The 14,710-nt window shown below is 54.1% G+C and overlaps 1 protein-coding gene across 4 annotated transcripts in view; it reads right to left on the bottom strand.

Moving 5' to 3' along the window:
• Positions 1-34: 34 nt before the first annotated feature.
• The window catches only part of SLC5A10 (solute carrier family 5 (sodium/sugar cotransporter), member 10), a 54,678-nt gene continuing 40,002 nt past the window's right edge, over positions 35-14,710 (bottom strand). For 2 of the 4 annotated variants that reach the window (XM_004684551.2, XM_004684552.2), the window contains 6 exons: positions 6,164-6,271; positions 3,713-3,863; positions 1,055-1,223; positions 706-921; positions 429-486; positions 35-313 (listed from right to left, as the gene is read on the bottom strand). In XM_004684551.2, coding sequence (XP_004684608.1) covers positions 207-313; positions 429-486; positions 706-921; positions 1,055-1,223; positions 3,713-3,863; positions 6,164-6,271 — 809 coding nt within the window. In that variant the 3' untranslated portion in view covers positions 35-206. Of the gene's footprint in view, positions 314-428; positions 487-705; positions 922-1,054; positions 1,224-3,712; positions 3,864-6,163; positions 6,272-7,953; positions 7,990-14,710 lie in introns of all 4 variants that reach the window. The other 2 variants (XM_012726658.1, XM_004684553.2) reach the window with 2 other exon arrangements.

The following is a 14,710-nucleotide window of genomic DNA, read 5'->3' as shown; positions in this document are numbered from 1 at the left end:
GTGATAACTTTGGTATATTTTGGCTATTTTTGATATATCACATTCTTTTCCCTCATAACCCCCCAAGCTTTTAAGGACTCCTGACTGGGCCAGTCGTGGGCACGGACTCGCTGCCATGTAGCTGTGAGGGCACCCACCCCTCGCTGGGTCTGGGGAATCTTATTAGAGAGGGAAGTGGACCCCGCCTTCCTGCACGGTGGGGAGTGTCAGGCGAAGTAGGCGTAGAAGAAGATGTTGACACACATGAGGAGGATGGCGTTGAAGCAGCAGACACGCGCCCAGAACGCATGTTTCTGTGGTGTTGGGACATTACCTGGAGGGGATGAGAGAGGGGAAGGGATAGGAGGGGACCCTGGGGCGCAGTCAGCACCCACACTTCCAGCCCCTGCCTCAATGGGAGTGAGGGGAGTTGGGGGGTCACACAGTACCTGCTTTGGCTCCCAAGGGTGGGTCCTGAGCCTGGGTCCACCACGTAAGATTCTCAGTCTGCAAGGAACAGGTAGTGGTGGGTGGAGATGACAGGATGGGGGTGGCCCTGGACAGAGTCGGGGTCAGGGGTCATAAAGGAAAGATGGCAGTTGAGTTCATAAAGGGCCAGGGGCCAGGATTAGATGGGATTAGGACTCAAGCGCTAGAAAAGTCTTGAGTCAGAGAGGTCAGAACGGAACCAGAGTCAGAAACTGATGAAGGTCGGGGAGGACTCACCTGAACACTCTGGGGGGGTGGTGTCAGCAGGCTCCCCACCAGCACCACAGCCCCACTGAGCACAAAGAGGGCGATGGCGAAGTGCAGGTAGTGGAAGCTGCTGAGGATGGCAGGTCGCGTGTCCGGGTCGCCGCAGGGCGGGGTGGGGTGCAGGAACTCCAGGACCATCCTCGTGGCACCCACAGCCAGCCCCACCATCAGACCCCAGAAGGTCCCCTAGGGAGGAGGACAAGGGACAGTGGGGCAGGGCCCTCCCCAGACCCCAGGCATCAGGGGAAGGTGCCCATCACCCGAGACTGGGAGAGGCTCCCGGCCCAGCTTCTGCCCCTGCCCCTGTTACCCCGCCCACCTGCTCATTGGCTCGCTGCCAGAAGATGCCCAGGAGGAAGACGGCGGTCACTGGGGGAGCCAGGGAGCTGGTCACTGACTGCATGTAGATGAAGAGCTGCCCGCTGTTGGAGCCCTGCAGGATGGGGATCCAGGCCACACTCACGCCGATGAGCACCACGATGACCAGCCTGGACGGGCAGTGGGTGGGCTCATCGTCAGCCACCTTCACCCACCTCTCCGGTCACTGCAGGCTCTGGTCCACTGCACCGGGGACAGAGCTAGTCCTGCTGCAGTCCAAGCCCCCCACAGCTTGCAGGTGCAGCCCCTGGCTCAGTCCTGCTCTTTCTCATCCCTGGGGTCACCACTGAGCCTTGTGGTCTGTCTCTCCCTCCTGCTGCACCGGGCGGCCGGAGCCCCACCTCCATGGCTCACTGCAGCGTCTGCAGCGTCTCCTGGCACATAGTAGAGTCAACAGACATGCAGTGGGGGCACAGAGGGCCCCCTGCCCTCGCCCTCTAGCTGGACCGACCTCCTGTGGTTCCTCTGACACGTCGGCCTTCGCGGCGCTGCGACCTGCAGCCGGCACATCCCCCACCCCCCTCCCCTGGCCGCTGACCACAGCCACCACAAGACATCTTCCGTCTGAAAGTGCGAAGTCTGCAGCCGGGCAGTCTGGATTTGGGTTCGGACCTTCTACTCAGCTCTGAAGTCTGAGACCTCTGACCATCAGGATTCTCATCCCCGCCCCACCCTGCATGGATTCTTTTTTGGCTCCTACCTGTCTCCCCTCTGGGTGCAGGACCCTCCACAGCAGGGACATGCTTCACTCATGCATTCAACAAACTGCTCACTGGAAGCCCACCCGAGTGCCAGATTGTGCACTGGGAGCCCAGGTTTGATGACGAGTGGGCGCTGGGCCCTGCCCAGTACTCAGAGTCCAACAAAGAAAACAGAGGAACCTGTCACCCTACTCTCAGAGAGGGTGAAGGAATCCATGACAAGCATCAATCTAGGAGGGCTTCCAGGAGGAGGGAGCCTTCAGAGACTTGAAGACATGTCGAGTTAGAGCTGGGGTGAGGTGTTCCATCTGCTCCTCCCTTGCTGAGCACCCTCATTCGTATATCCTGGGTCAACTGAATATCCCTCCTTCCAGAGGTGGGATGGGGTAAGACCCCCCCTAGTGCCCTGACAGGCGGGCAGGGGCAACAAAGGCTGTGTGCAGCTGGGGTGAGTCCTCCTTCCTGCTGGCTTGCCTGCCTCCCTTTCTTCACTTCCAGGCCTGAGGGAGAGGGTGGAGGAAGGAGGTGCCATCTCGATTAAGGCTAATTAACCCTTAGTCTGGCAGGCGGGCGGGTACTGCCCTCTTCAAAGGCACAGGCAGGCTCCATTAACACCCATCCCACTCCACCCTCCTCACACACACTCTTGCTTCCTACACCAGACTCAGCATCTCTAAGCCTCCCCAGCCCTGCTGGAGCATGGAGTAACCCAGGGAGGGGTGTGTCGAGAAGAGTGGGCCCCCAGGACCACAGAGCCGTGGAGGGGAAGCCTGGGACCTCCTGGGTGGGGGGGAGGTCAAGGCCCAGAGCTGGGTCGTGCCAACACAGAAGTGTCCTGTGAGGCCAAGGGAGAGGCTCCTTGTTTTGGAGGAAGCTGTGAGCCCACAGATGAGCTCACGCGGGCCTGCTTTCTGGCGTGTCCCAACAGGGCCCTTCTGACAGATCCCGGCTGTTTTGCACCCCTGGGACAGCTGCCGAGAGCTCCTGGAGGGGCCCCGCCCTGAGCACAGGCGCCACGGGCTGCTGGCAGAGGGTACACTGCTGGCCAAGTTGGGCGCGGGAGAGAGGCTGGCCCTCAGCCGAGTCGTGTGGAGTGTGGCTGGGATGTGGGACAGGCCCCAGCAGGTGGCCACGTGCACACGTTCAGAGCCACCAACCTCTTGTCATTCACTGCTAGCTTCACCCCTAAAGGACTCCCAGTATTGCTGGCCCAGCACAGGGATGAGGGCCGGGCAGACGCAGCCCGTCCCCCCTGTGCGGGTGGGCACTGGGGAGGTAGGTTGGACCGATAAGGTCAACCAGTGCTGTGGGAGGAGCCTGGCAATAGTCCATGAGGGGGACTCGTTCCTTGGATGGGGCATCAGGGAGGACTGCATGAGGGAAATCCCTGGGCAGAATCTAGAAAGTGCGAAGTAAGTCATCAAGGTAATCGGGAGGGGACACGCAGAGCTGGAGGAACTGGGAGCTCAGTGGGGCCAGGGGCTGGGAGAAGGAGGCGAAGGGACAGTGGTGGCCTAGCTGACCCGTAAGTTGTCTGTGGGGCAGTTGGGACCATCAAGAAGGCTAGTGGCTCAGATTTGGGGAAGACAGAGAAGCCCTGGGATGGTAGCGGGAAGGGAGTCTCCCTGGCCGAGAGTCCCTCAAAGATGTAGCTCAGGGTAAAAGAAGCCTCCAAGGTGAGATGTTGGCCGCGAAGAGGTGGCCAGAGGGCGATGTGGGAGGTGGACTGGATAGAACATTCTGGCCTCTTCTCTGCCCTCCTTTCCGGCACCCTCCTTTCTCCAGTTGTTGAGCTCCCACGCATCCCTCCAAGCACAGGGGGACCTCACAGGCTGGCCGCGGGCTGGGGCAGCCCACCTCCCGGACCTTCGCCGGTGCCTCGCACCCACCCCCCATACCGTCCCACAAGCAGCAGCTCCCGCTCACTGGCACGGGGCCGCAGCCGCCTCCAGATGTCCATGGTGAAGAGTGTGCTGCTGCTGTTAAAGATGGAGGTCAGTGACGACATGAGCGCGGCCATCATCACTGCGATCATCAGCCCTCGCAGCCCTGCGGGTGGGACAGGGACGCTGTAAGGGCCGCCTGGCCCTGGCCCTCGCCCTGCCGGCCAGCGTCCTAGCGCCTGGGCTCTGTCAGCCGCGAGGGGTCAAGCCACCCTTCCAAGCCCTTGAGAGCAGAGCAGCGGGAGGGCCAGAGGCTGGCAGGAAAAAGACACCAGCTCTGAGGGGAAGGCCGAGGGCAAGCTGAGGGGACGGACTTTGCTGCCTGAGCCCAAGGCCAGCCGCTGGCAACAATGGTCACCACTGTAATTGCTTCTATTGTTGGTGCTATTACATACCCTCCCATTTCCCCAGAACCCAGCAGTTGACAAAGCACTTTCACACCCATGACTTCATTTGATGGAAGGATTGTTAACCCGTTTGACAGAGGAGGAAGTGGAGACTCAAGAGGGAAAGGGCTGCTGGGGACCCAGCGCAGGCCAGAGGCAGAGCCTGCAGCCAGGCGGGAGGGTGAGGAAGGCCTCCAAGGGCTTGCCCAGGGGACTCCCTTTTTCATTGGCTCTGAGGCAGAGGAGCCGGACTGGGTACCTCAGAGATGGGGGTGGGGGCAGATAGAAAAGCCCACCAGTGACAGACTGATAGTCAGGACACCGAGGAGGGGGAAGCCATGTTGTGTGAAGACTTCTGGGAGCTGCGGTTCAAGACGGGCTGAGGGTGGGATGCTCACTTCCAACTCAGAACTCCCAGCTCCAACTGCAAGCCGTTGCCCTCTGCTGCGTCCTGGCCTGAGTCTGTCTCCGAGGCTCTCAAGCTTTTTCTCAAGCTTCCTCCATCTTGCAGATGACCTGACCGTCTGTCCTGAACCCCCAACACCACCTTAGGAAAAACCTGACTCAGGTCCCTCCCTTGAATCAGACTCAGCCTTGCAGCTGCCATTTTACTGTCTGACGGGGTTGTGACCCTGGCTCTTTGTCTGACCTGCTGTGTGACTTCTGGGCATCCACGACCTTCTCTGTTTACTTGTCAGGCTGACTGGGATTGAAGCTCAAAGGAAAGTGACTGCAACATGTTTTCTCCAAAACATTTTCCTACCTTCCTTTTCTTGCTTTGGGAAGTGAATTACCTGGGGGCTCATTCCTTAAACAGGAAGCTCAAAGGGGTTTGTGGTCCAATGACAGCTGGGAGTCAGCTCCTAAAATAGAATGGGAAGGCGAGGCCCAAAGGCAGGAACCCACAATTCGGCCAAGCTTTGTGTCAGGCAGTTTTCCTACATTATTATGTTTAATCCCAGCAACAACGCTGAGGGGTGGGTAGGTATCATTAGCTCCAATTTATAAACGAGGACACTGAAGCTCCAAGTAGGGAAATGACATGTCCCAAATAGCTCAGCCAGCAAGTAGCTGGGCCAAGCTCTGACCCCAGGTCTGTCCACTCAGGTCCACGGGGCCTAGGCTCATTGGCTCTCTTGGAGGGAGGGAAGAGTAGGGTGGGGCTGTAGTTACCACAGGGGCAGCTAGAGGAAAGGAGGCAGCTAGAATCTGGAGGCAAAGCCCTTGGCTACCGAGGGCCTCGGAAAGCTGCCCACACCCCTTGCCATGCCACTTCTGCTTGATACCTCCAGGGACTGGGTGCTCACTCTGTAGCACACTACCAGGCCGGCCGCCATGAGAAACACATTCTGCCTGTGGCCTGTAGTCTCTCCCAGGGCGGTGGAGGCGGGAGGTGTGTGTTCCTAGCACCCCATCCCACAGAAGAAGCAGTGGGCTTGGGGCCGGATCTCTGGGGGTTTGTATCTCTGCCACACTATAACCTTGGACAAGCCAGGTTCCCTTCGCTATGCCTCAGTTTCCCCACCCCTAACAACAGAGCTAGCCATTTTAAATCACAGCACCAAGTGAGAAGCAGTATTAAAAGGGTGTGGCACCGGAAGTCCGGAAAGGAGAAAAGATGTTTCCGGAGGGATAGGACAGTGCAGGGTGACAGGGGAACGTGCTGGAGGCAGGTAATTGCTCCTCAGACCCAAGCCTGCAGCTCATTTGCCAGGTGACCTTGGCCAGGTCACTCACCCCTCTGGGTTCCCACGTTTAAAGTGGGGGTGATAAGAACAGTAACTAGGGTTCTTGGGAAGAGGTCACGTGGGAAGCCCCTGGAAGAATGCCTGGTACTGGTGGGCGGTGCATGAGCATTTCTATTATTATCGCATCCTCTCTTCCTCTGTGAACATCATCCCACCTGCGGTCACACACCACCACACAGGGTCCGGAGTGGCCGCCACAGCCCTCAGGGCCACTTGCTCGCCTGGCCCTGCTCCAGGTCCCACCCCTCGCCCAGTCCAGCCGGCAGCCTCACCTGTGGGCATCAGCTCCATGACCAGCTTGGGGTAGGCGATGTTGGAGCAGCCAATCTCAGCCCCGCAAGCCCGCAGGCACTCAGACGGCACCACGCAGCCCACGTCATCTGCGCGAAAGGGAAGCCCATGTCCCACGCCTGCCCCCACAGCCCTCCCGGCAGCCGAAGCACCAGGCTAAGGCCGAGAGTCTGGCTCACACTGCTCTGTCCTCACTTCAGACCTGCTGGGGCCTGGGCCTGGCCTCATGGAGGGAGGGGCTGGATGCAGAAGGTCTGGCTGACCCCTGCCTCTTTCCCTCCTGCCCCTCCTGTCCCTTCCCCCAGGCCTGGGGGCTCCCCTCCCTGTGGCCCTGCCTGTGTGAAAGTCCACAAGCTGGTAGAGCCCACCTGGGGAGCTAGTGTCCTCCGTCTCTCCTCCCATCCCCAGCCCTCTTCAAGGGAGCAGCTGAAGAAAACCTGCTGGGAACACCAGCTCCGACACTGGGTCCTGGCGCTGGCTCTCGGTGCCCCCGACTTTTGAGGGTGCCCGGCAACAAGCCTTGCAGGCAGCCTGCTGGGCCACGAGGGGCCTCCCTCTGCCCTGCAGCCCATGCGGCCTGGACAGGACCACAGCGAAGCAGAACTGCCCAGGGCCCCTCCGCCCCAGCCACAGGGTCAGAGCGTTAGACCAGGGGCTTCCCCTTTCCAGCCCCCCACCCATCACCTTCTTAAAACATAATGGGAGCTCATCAACCCCTGCCCAGAATTCTCCAGATGCTGAAACTCTTAGCCTCTCCAAGACCCTAGATTACACAGACCCCAGTTCCTCTGGGCTCATCTTCCTTGCCACCCGCCACCCCCATCCTATTCACTCCAGTCACACTTGCTCTCTGCCTGATCCCAAGAAGACCCATTTGGAAGCCACCTCCGGCACATCCTCTAAATATCACTCTCCAGTCTGTCCCCCACTCCACATCACTTTTCCTAACCCCTTTCCTCCCCTGGGGTGACTGGGGTTTGTTGTTTCTTGCCTCTTCCCCACATGTGCTGGTCCAGTAAGGACAGGTACTTAGCCCTCTCCGGCCTTCTCCCTGGAGACCAGAGCAGTGTCCACTGCTCATCTGTTGAGGTCATGGAGGAATCCATGCATGGCCAGGCCTCAGCCCATTCCCAGCCTGAACCCTAAATCTAGGCCTCCCTACTGAGCCACTGGAGCAGAGCCCTTTTTGGGGCAGGAACTTCAACACTGCCCCACGGCCGCAGTCGGGGGACCCCCTTGTGTCACACTCTGGCCCCCCTGGGGTTCTGCTCTTCCACTGCACCCAGCAGTCGGGGGCCCATCTCTGCCTGGCTCTCCAGGATGGTAGAATTGACCTGGCATCCACGTGCTCCTTCCAGGCAATACTTTCTGAGCACCTTGGGTCTCCTGCAGGTCCCGCAAACACCGGGAAAAGGAGACAGTGATTATGGGGCAAGTTTGGGAACTGAAACACAGGATGGAGGCGAACAGCTCAGCCGCAGAGGCTGCTGGGGGTGAAGTGTTGCCCGGGGGCATTTGGCCTCCATGACACAGTGCCCCCTGCGCACCTGGGTTAAGCACTGTCCGCTCTCATTGGTCCTTCTGAAAAGCCCCTCCGTGGAGGCCCAGCCCACTGGTGGGAGGTGGTTGCCACCCCTTCCTCTGCAGGAGCAGGGCTGGAGTAGCCCCTCACCCCCAGGGGCCCACATCCTGCCTCCAGTCCAGGTTCTCTCCACAGTTCCGGGCTCTGGGGCCCGTCCCCTCCTCATCACCTCCGGGAAACTCCACTCACTGTGTCTAATCACACTGGTCTCTTCTCCCTCTTCATCTCACTTATCCCCCCACCCTCCCCTCAGCACCCCTCACTTGGCTCCCCTTTCCAGCTCCTTCTCCTCTCTTGACAGCCCTGGGCCCAGTTCCTCACAGCTCCTCTCCGTCCTTTCAGATCACAGTGTTTTGTTCACACCGCTTACTTCTCAGGAACCCCTGCCCACACCGCATTCCTAGAGCCCATAGCTTCCTGGGTGGGGGGACCTGTGGCATTTGGGGGCTCTCAGCCACTGGCCCTGGACCCTCCCACCCAGCAGCCATGCGCCACCACCTGACCTGCTGTGCTTTCTCATACACACCCAACACTCCAACGCCTTCAGGCTTTTGTGGAAGGTCCCCTCCTCCTGGTGTTCTTTCCCTACCCTTGTTTACCTCCTGCTTCATGGCCCATTGCAAAGGGCTTGTCTTCTGAGGCCTTCCCTGACTCCACCCCATACACACACACACACACACACACACACACACACACAAAGCAGTGGTTGAATCACAATGGTTTGTTTGCATATTTCACTTCCCCCCAGACTGGGAGCTCCCCATGGGCAGACACAGGGTTTGAATCACCTCTGAGTTCCAGGTATCAACCAGTTCAGGGCTCTGTGAACATTTGTGAGGGAATGAGTGAGAAAGGGAGTGAATGGCTGAAAGGAAGAAAGGGGCAGGGAGAGGCAAAGAGGGAGAAAGGACCCCAGAAATACCACAAAGGAGTCAGACACTATTTGATCCACCTGCCCTACCCTACCACCGCCACCAGGAGTGTAGATGAAAGAACACGGGATCATAAAGAGCATAATTTGCCTAGGGTAGAGTCGGGACCTCAGTGCAGGACTCTGGGGCCTCTGGGACCCGGCGTTCCGAGGACAGGTTGTGGGCCTGGACAGGCTGGCGCTGGTGCCTGGAGGACCCAGCCCTCCTGGGAAGGACAGGTGAAGAGTCACAGCCACATAATGGCTCAGAAAGCTCAAGTCAGGAGATTCTGACCAGGTTTATTTAGCCCACACCAGCCCATTCCAGGCTCTGGCGTGGGCACCGCCTCCAGGCACTCTGGTTGGCTTGCCTGCCCGAGAGTTTGTGCTGAGCAGCAAGAAAGAACAACCTCTCCTTTATGACAGCAGCAGAGGTGTTACCACTTCAACAAAGTTCCCTAAATGTGCCAACTCAGGAATAAGGACCCAGGGTCAGTGAGGGCCGTGAACTGGAGAGGGGGTGTCCAAGTTTGCTGGAGCACCAGCTTCTGTGAGCCCAGGAGCTCCCCGGCTGCATCCCACTTTGCAGCAGTACCCTCACCGAGCCAGGGCCCACACCCGAAGACTGGGAGCTGCCACTCTGTTGCCCTTCCCCCCACATCTTTCCTCCCTGCAGCCAACGCCAAGCCCACTATTCAGTTTCACGACTGGCAAAGCCGCATCACCTCCTGCTGTCTGGCCCCCCTCTAACCCATGCTCCCCGCAAAGTAGCAGAGCCCTCAAACCACCCATCTGCCCACACTCCTCCTGGCTCACATCATCTGTGGTCTCTATTCCCTGCAGGAGGGAGCAGAGGTTCTAGCTGAACAGTCCACAGTCTCCACCCACTTAGCAAGCCTCACCCCTATCGATATCAACCACATCTCTAAGCCTCTGTGTTTGCTGTCCTTACTCCTTGGAACACTGCTGTATGCTTCACGAACCCAGGGCACTTACATTCATTCCTCTCAACTCGCTGGGGGTGCCTGGGTTCCCCCGTCTTCAGGGGAACCTCTTCCACACTCTGAAAACTCCATGAGGAGGGAGTTGCAGCCCTGCAGGCTCCAGAAAATGCCTGGGCCCCAGCAGTACCCACAAACCAACATGTGGCAGCCTCTGCCAATGTTTGTTGACTCTTCAGTGACTCTTCCCAAGGTGAGTGCTGGACACACCACCCTGAGGGATAATAAGGCGATCTCCACTCTGCAGCCAGGTCTGGCCCACCCCCAGGCCAAATACTGACTTACTGTTGGGAGCAGAAAAAGCATACAGACCCAGCTCTTCCAGTCCCTTACTGTGTGGTCTAAGGTGATCCTTTAAGGTTTCTGATCTAAAATTTGCACAGTACACAAAAAATGAACTCAAAGTCAACCTCAGATTTGCATGTAAATATGAAACTACCAACCTTATATGAAAAAAACCCTCATGAGCTAAGGCTAGGCAAAAAGTTCTTAGTCTCAACATCGATGCATAATCAAAAGGAAAAACTGATAAATTCAACCTCATCGAAACCAAAAGTCTGTGCTCATTTTGCTCTATGTAAGATGCCCTTGAAGGGCCCCACTGCTGGCGCAAGGGGTTAAGTCTCAGCACTATGAAGCAATTTGCAGACACTGTGGCATCAGTTCCATCCCTGGCCAAGGAGCTGACCCAGATGGTGCAGCAGACCTCTCCTGTCTCTCCCACTGCTCCCCTCAGCAGTGTGTTTCTGTTAATCTGCCTGTTTTGCTCCCTACTCTCTGGTCATACTCCCCCACACACACCTCTGGCCTATTCCCCAGCTCTTGTATGCATAAATAAATAAATCTTTTTTTTAAAGATGCCTGTGAAAAGGATAAAAAGAACAAGTAAAAAAATGAATTTCAGTAAAGTTACAAGGTACAAAATCAACACATAAGTGTTCTATACACCAACAATGAACTATCAGATAGAAAAATCCCATTTACATTAACATCAAAGAGAATAAAATATCTAGTGATAATTTTAACTAAAGAGGTAAAAGATTTGAACACAGAAAACTGTTAAGACATTGATGAAAGAAATATAAAACACACATACATGGGAAGATATTCCATGCTCATAGATTGAAAAAAATTCATACCTTTAAAATGTCCATACTGCTTGAGGCAATCTGTATATCCAATGCTATTCTTATGACAACTTCAATGACACTTTTCTCAAAAATAGAAAAAAATTTTCTAAAATTCGTATGGAAACACAGAAGACCTTGATGACCAAAGCAATTCTAAGAAGGAAGAACAAAGCTGGAAGCATCACACTTTGATTTCAAGCTACATTATAAAGCTATAGTTATCAAAACAGTATGATACTGGCATAGAAATAAGACACATAGATCAATGGAACAGGATAGAGAGCCCAGAAATAAGCTCACTTGTGTATGGTTAATTTACAACAAAGGGCAGTCTTTCAATAAATGGTGTTGGGAAGACTGGATGGACATATGCACAAAAATTAACTGGACCCTTATCTTACACCATATAAAAAATCAATTCAAAATTAATTAAAGAGCTGAAAGATATCAAAACAGAAATCCCTGAAAGAAAACATGGGAAAGAAAACATGACATCTGTCTTATGATAATATTCTTTGGATTTGACACCAAAATCAAATACAAAAATCAAAAATAAAGTAAAATAAAATCAGTGGAACTACATAAAATTAAAAAGCTTCTGCATGGCAAAGGGAACCATCAACAAAATGAAAAGGCAACCTACCAACTGAGAGACAATATTTGAAAATCATGTATCTGACAAGGGGTTAATATCCAAATTATAAAAATAAGTTATATGGCTCAAGAACAAAGTTGGGAGGGGGGTGGAGGTGGGCAGAGGAACCAAATAGATAATTTCCCAAAGGAGAAATACAGAGGGCTGACAGGTATATGAAAAAGGCCTCAGCATTACTAGTCATCAGGGAAATGGAAATCAAAACTACAAGATAATCACCTCATCCCTGTTTGAATGACTATTATCAAGTAGACAAGAAACAACAAGTGTTGGTGAGGCTGTGGAGAAAAGGGTACTTGGTGCCTTGTTGGTGGAAATGTAACTTGGTATCACCACTCTGGAAAACAGTATGGAAGTCCCTCAAACAATTAAAAATAGGACTACCACTATTCCACTTCTAAATTTACATCCTAAGGAAATAAATCACTAACTAACTGAGAAACCTGCACTCCTATATAGACTACATCATTGTTCACAATAGCCAAGGTAGAGAAATAACCTAAGTGTCCCATCAATGCATGAGCAGATAAAGATGTGGTATATAAATATACAATAGAACATTATTCAGCCTTGAGAAAGAAGAAAATTCCGCCAGATACAACAATATGGATGGACCTTGAGGGTATTATGTTAAATGAAAGAAGTCACAGAGAGAAAGACAAATTCAGTATGTTCTCACTTCTATATGAAGTTTTTAAAAATTCATAGGAATGATAGAATACTGGCTACTAGGCCCTGAGGAAAAGAGGAGCTATTTCAAAGGATGCAAACTTGTAGTTATAAGATGAGTAAGTGCTAGAGATCAAATGTACAGCATGGTGACGATAGCTAATATTATACGCTTGAAAAAGAGATACAGACCAGCAGAAAGCATACTAAACAATCCAACTAGAAAAAGGGGCAAAAGACACAGGCGGGCATTTCACCTTAAGAGGACAAATGGTGGTAAATAAGCACATAAAAATATGTTCAGTGTCATTAGTCATCAGGAAAAAGATTAACACCACAATAAGAGTCTCTTTCACACCTATCAGCCTGGCTAAAATAAAACAATAGTGACAACAAAGTCTTAGTAAAGATGTAGAGAAACTGGATCACTCACACATTGATAGGAATGTAAACATACTAATATAACATGTACATGTATATGAATGAATATTGCATATATACATATATATATAATACATATATATGAATGTCTTAGTAATTTTATTTGAAAGAAATAGCCCCAAACTGGAAACAATCCAAATGTCCTTCAAAAATAGTGGGGGTCAATCCCCAAAGATTACATACTGCACATTTTATTTAAGTAGCAGTCTTGAAATAAAGTTATAGAGCTGGAGAGGAGTTGGAGATTGCAAGGTTAGAGTTGGGGTGTGGGTATGGCTCTAAGGAGGGAGAGCGCTTCATGGTGGCAGAACAGTGATCTGATTGTCATGGTAGTCACACCAATCTACACACAGGGTGAAGTTGTGTGTATTCACACAGAAACACACATAAATGAATGCACAGAAAGTGGTAAGATCCCAAAAAGTTCTATCGTGCCCACTGCCACATATCTGGCTGTGATATTGTTGCACTGTAGTTATGCAGATGAATGTGTTGGGGGAAACTACGTGAAGGTCGCAGGTAACCTCTGTTCTATCTTTCTACAACTTCTTGGGACTCAGTAATGATGGGCAGCTAACTGAAGAGATTAAGAGCCATCAAGAGTCCCAGGAGTCTGGTGGTGCAAGGGGTTAAGTCTCAGCACTGTGAAGCTAATCCCAGCCACTGCAGCACTTCCATCCCGGCCAGGGAGCTGACCCCCATGGCGCAGCAGACCTCTCCTGACTCTCCCTCAGTATTTCAGTCAATTTGCCTGTTCTGCTCTCCACTCTGTCTCTGGTGTATCCTCTCGCCCCTCCACCTCTGACCTACACCTCAGTTTTTATATGCAGAAATAAATAAATCTTTAAAAAAAAAAAAAAAAGAGCCCCAGGAATTCTGGGCAGCGTTAAGGACAGCAGGAAAGGCCAGAGACAGTCTTGTTCTGGGTCCCTGCTGGGGGAGGCTGTAAATCAGGTTTCAGGCCTCCTAGGGCAGTGCCCACTCACTGGGACACTGTCTCCTCTGTCTCATTGGGTGGGATAGAGAAGGTGCTGGGAGGAGCTGGGGCAGCTGCACTCAGAGAGGGGTGGGGCTGCCTTCTGCACACACACACACACACACACACACAGCATGAAGCCCCCAGGCTGGGGTGGAGTGTAGGACTTAAGATTTGAGGTGTCAGTGATGGGGATCTCAGGGTTGCCAGGGCTGTGGACCTAGGTGAGGCCTGACAGGTGGATGGACCGTGTTGAGGGTCCTGGGGAAGTGAGTTCACAGGCCTAGAGATGTCATCAGCTCATTCTCAGCAACACAGTGGGGGTCCTGAGGTGCCAATCCCAACCCAAGCACAGAGCAGCCCCCACTAAACCCAGGTTGAGTGGTGGGGGACAGACAGGAAGGACTGGGCCAGGTGCCTGGCTAACTGTGGCACGCGACAGGGTGGGGGCTGTTTGCTGGGCCAAGTTTAATGGGCTTTACTCTCCCCGCCCTGGCAACTTGCTTTCAGATGTGGTTCCCACACCCCCCATAACCAGGGTCCCAAGCCCCAGGGACGCAGAGCTGAGAGCAGGGCCTTGCCCCAGCCCACAACAGCCCCAGGGTTCATGTGGGGCACTGCTCATCATGTATGGCCAGCTGGGGGGCCCCTCCCAGCAGGAGCAGGACTCAGGAGTAAGAACTGTTCTGGTCACGTCCAGCTCTATAAAGAATCCTAAGACTGGTTCAGCGCCCACCCCCTGCCTTGGGGGCTCCAAGCCCAGTACCCCAACTCTACTTCCACAACTGGACAGCCTGGCATCTGCAAGAACTTACCCTGCCACCTGGGAAACTGGGCACAGATAGGACTGGCCCAGGGTTACCTAAAGTCCCCTCCCTGGGATGAGAAGGGGTGTCCAGGCTGTGGACTTGCTGTGTGTCCCTAGTAAGAACACTGTCCCTCTCTGGGCTGCAATATTCCAGGAGCTCTTGGACAATGGTCCCTGAGCTTTTTCAGAACCCATTCACCAGGGGCTAGGGAGCCAACGTGGGGCCAGGGGCAAAGTCACACGAAGTCTGTCATCGTCCGGGGCTGGGGGTGGTGGTGAATCAGCTTCCGGCCCCGCCCCCGGGCGGCACGTGATCACAGGTGGCGGCGGCGGGGTGGGCAGGGCAGCACTTAGTC

The sequence above is a fragment of the Condylura cristata genome, unplaced genomic scaffold (genome assembly GCF_000260355.1).
Source record: "Condylura cristata isolate star-nosed mole 26May11 unplaced genomic scaffold, ConCri1.0 scaffold00017, whole genome shotgun sequence".
Taxonomy (NCBI): Eukaryota; Metazoa; Chordata; class Mammalia; order Eulipotyphla; family Talpidae; genus Condylura; species Condylura cristata.
This window is presented reverse-complemented; position numbering and strand designations above follow the sequence as displayed.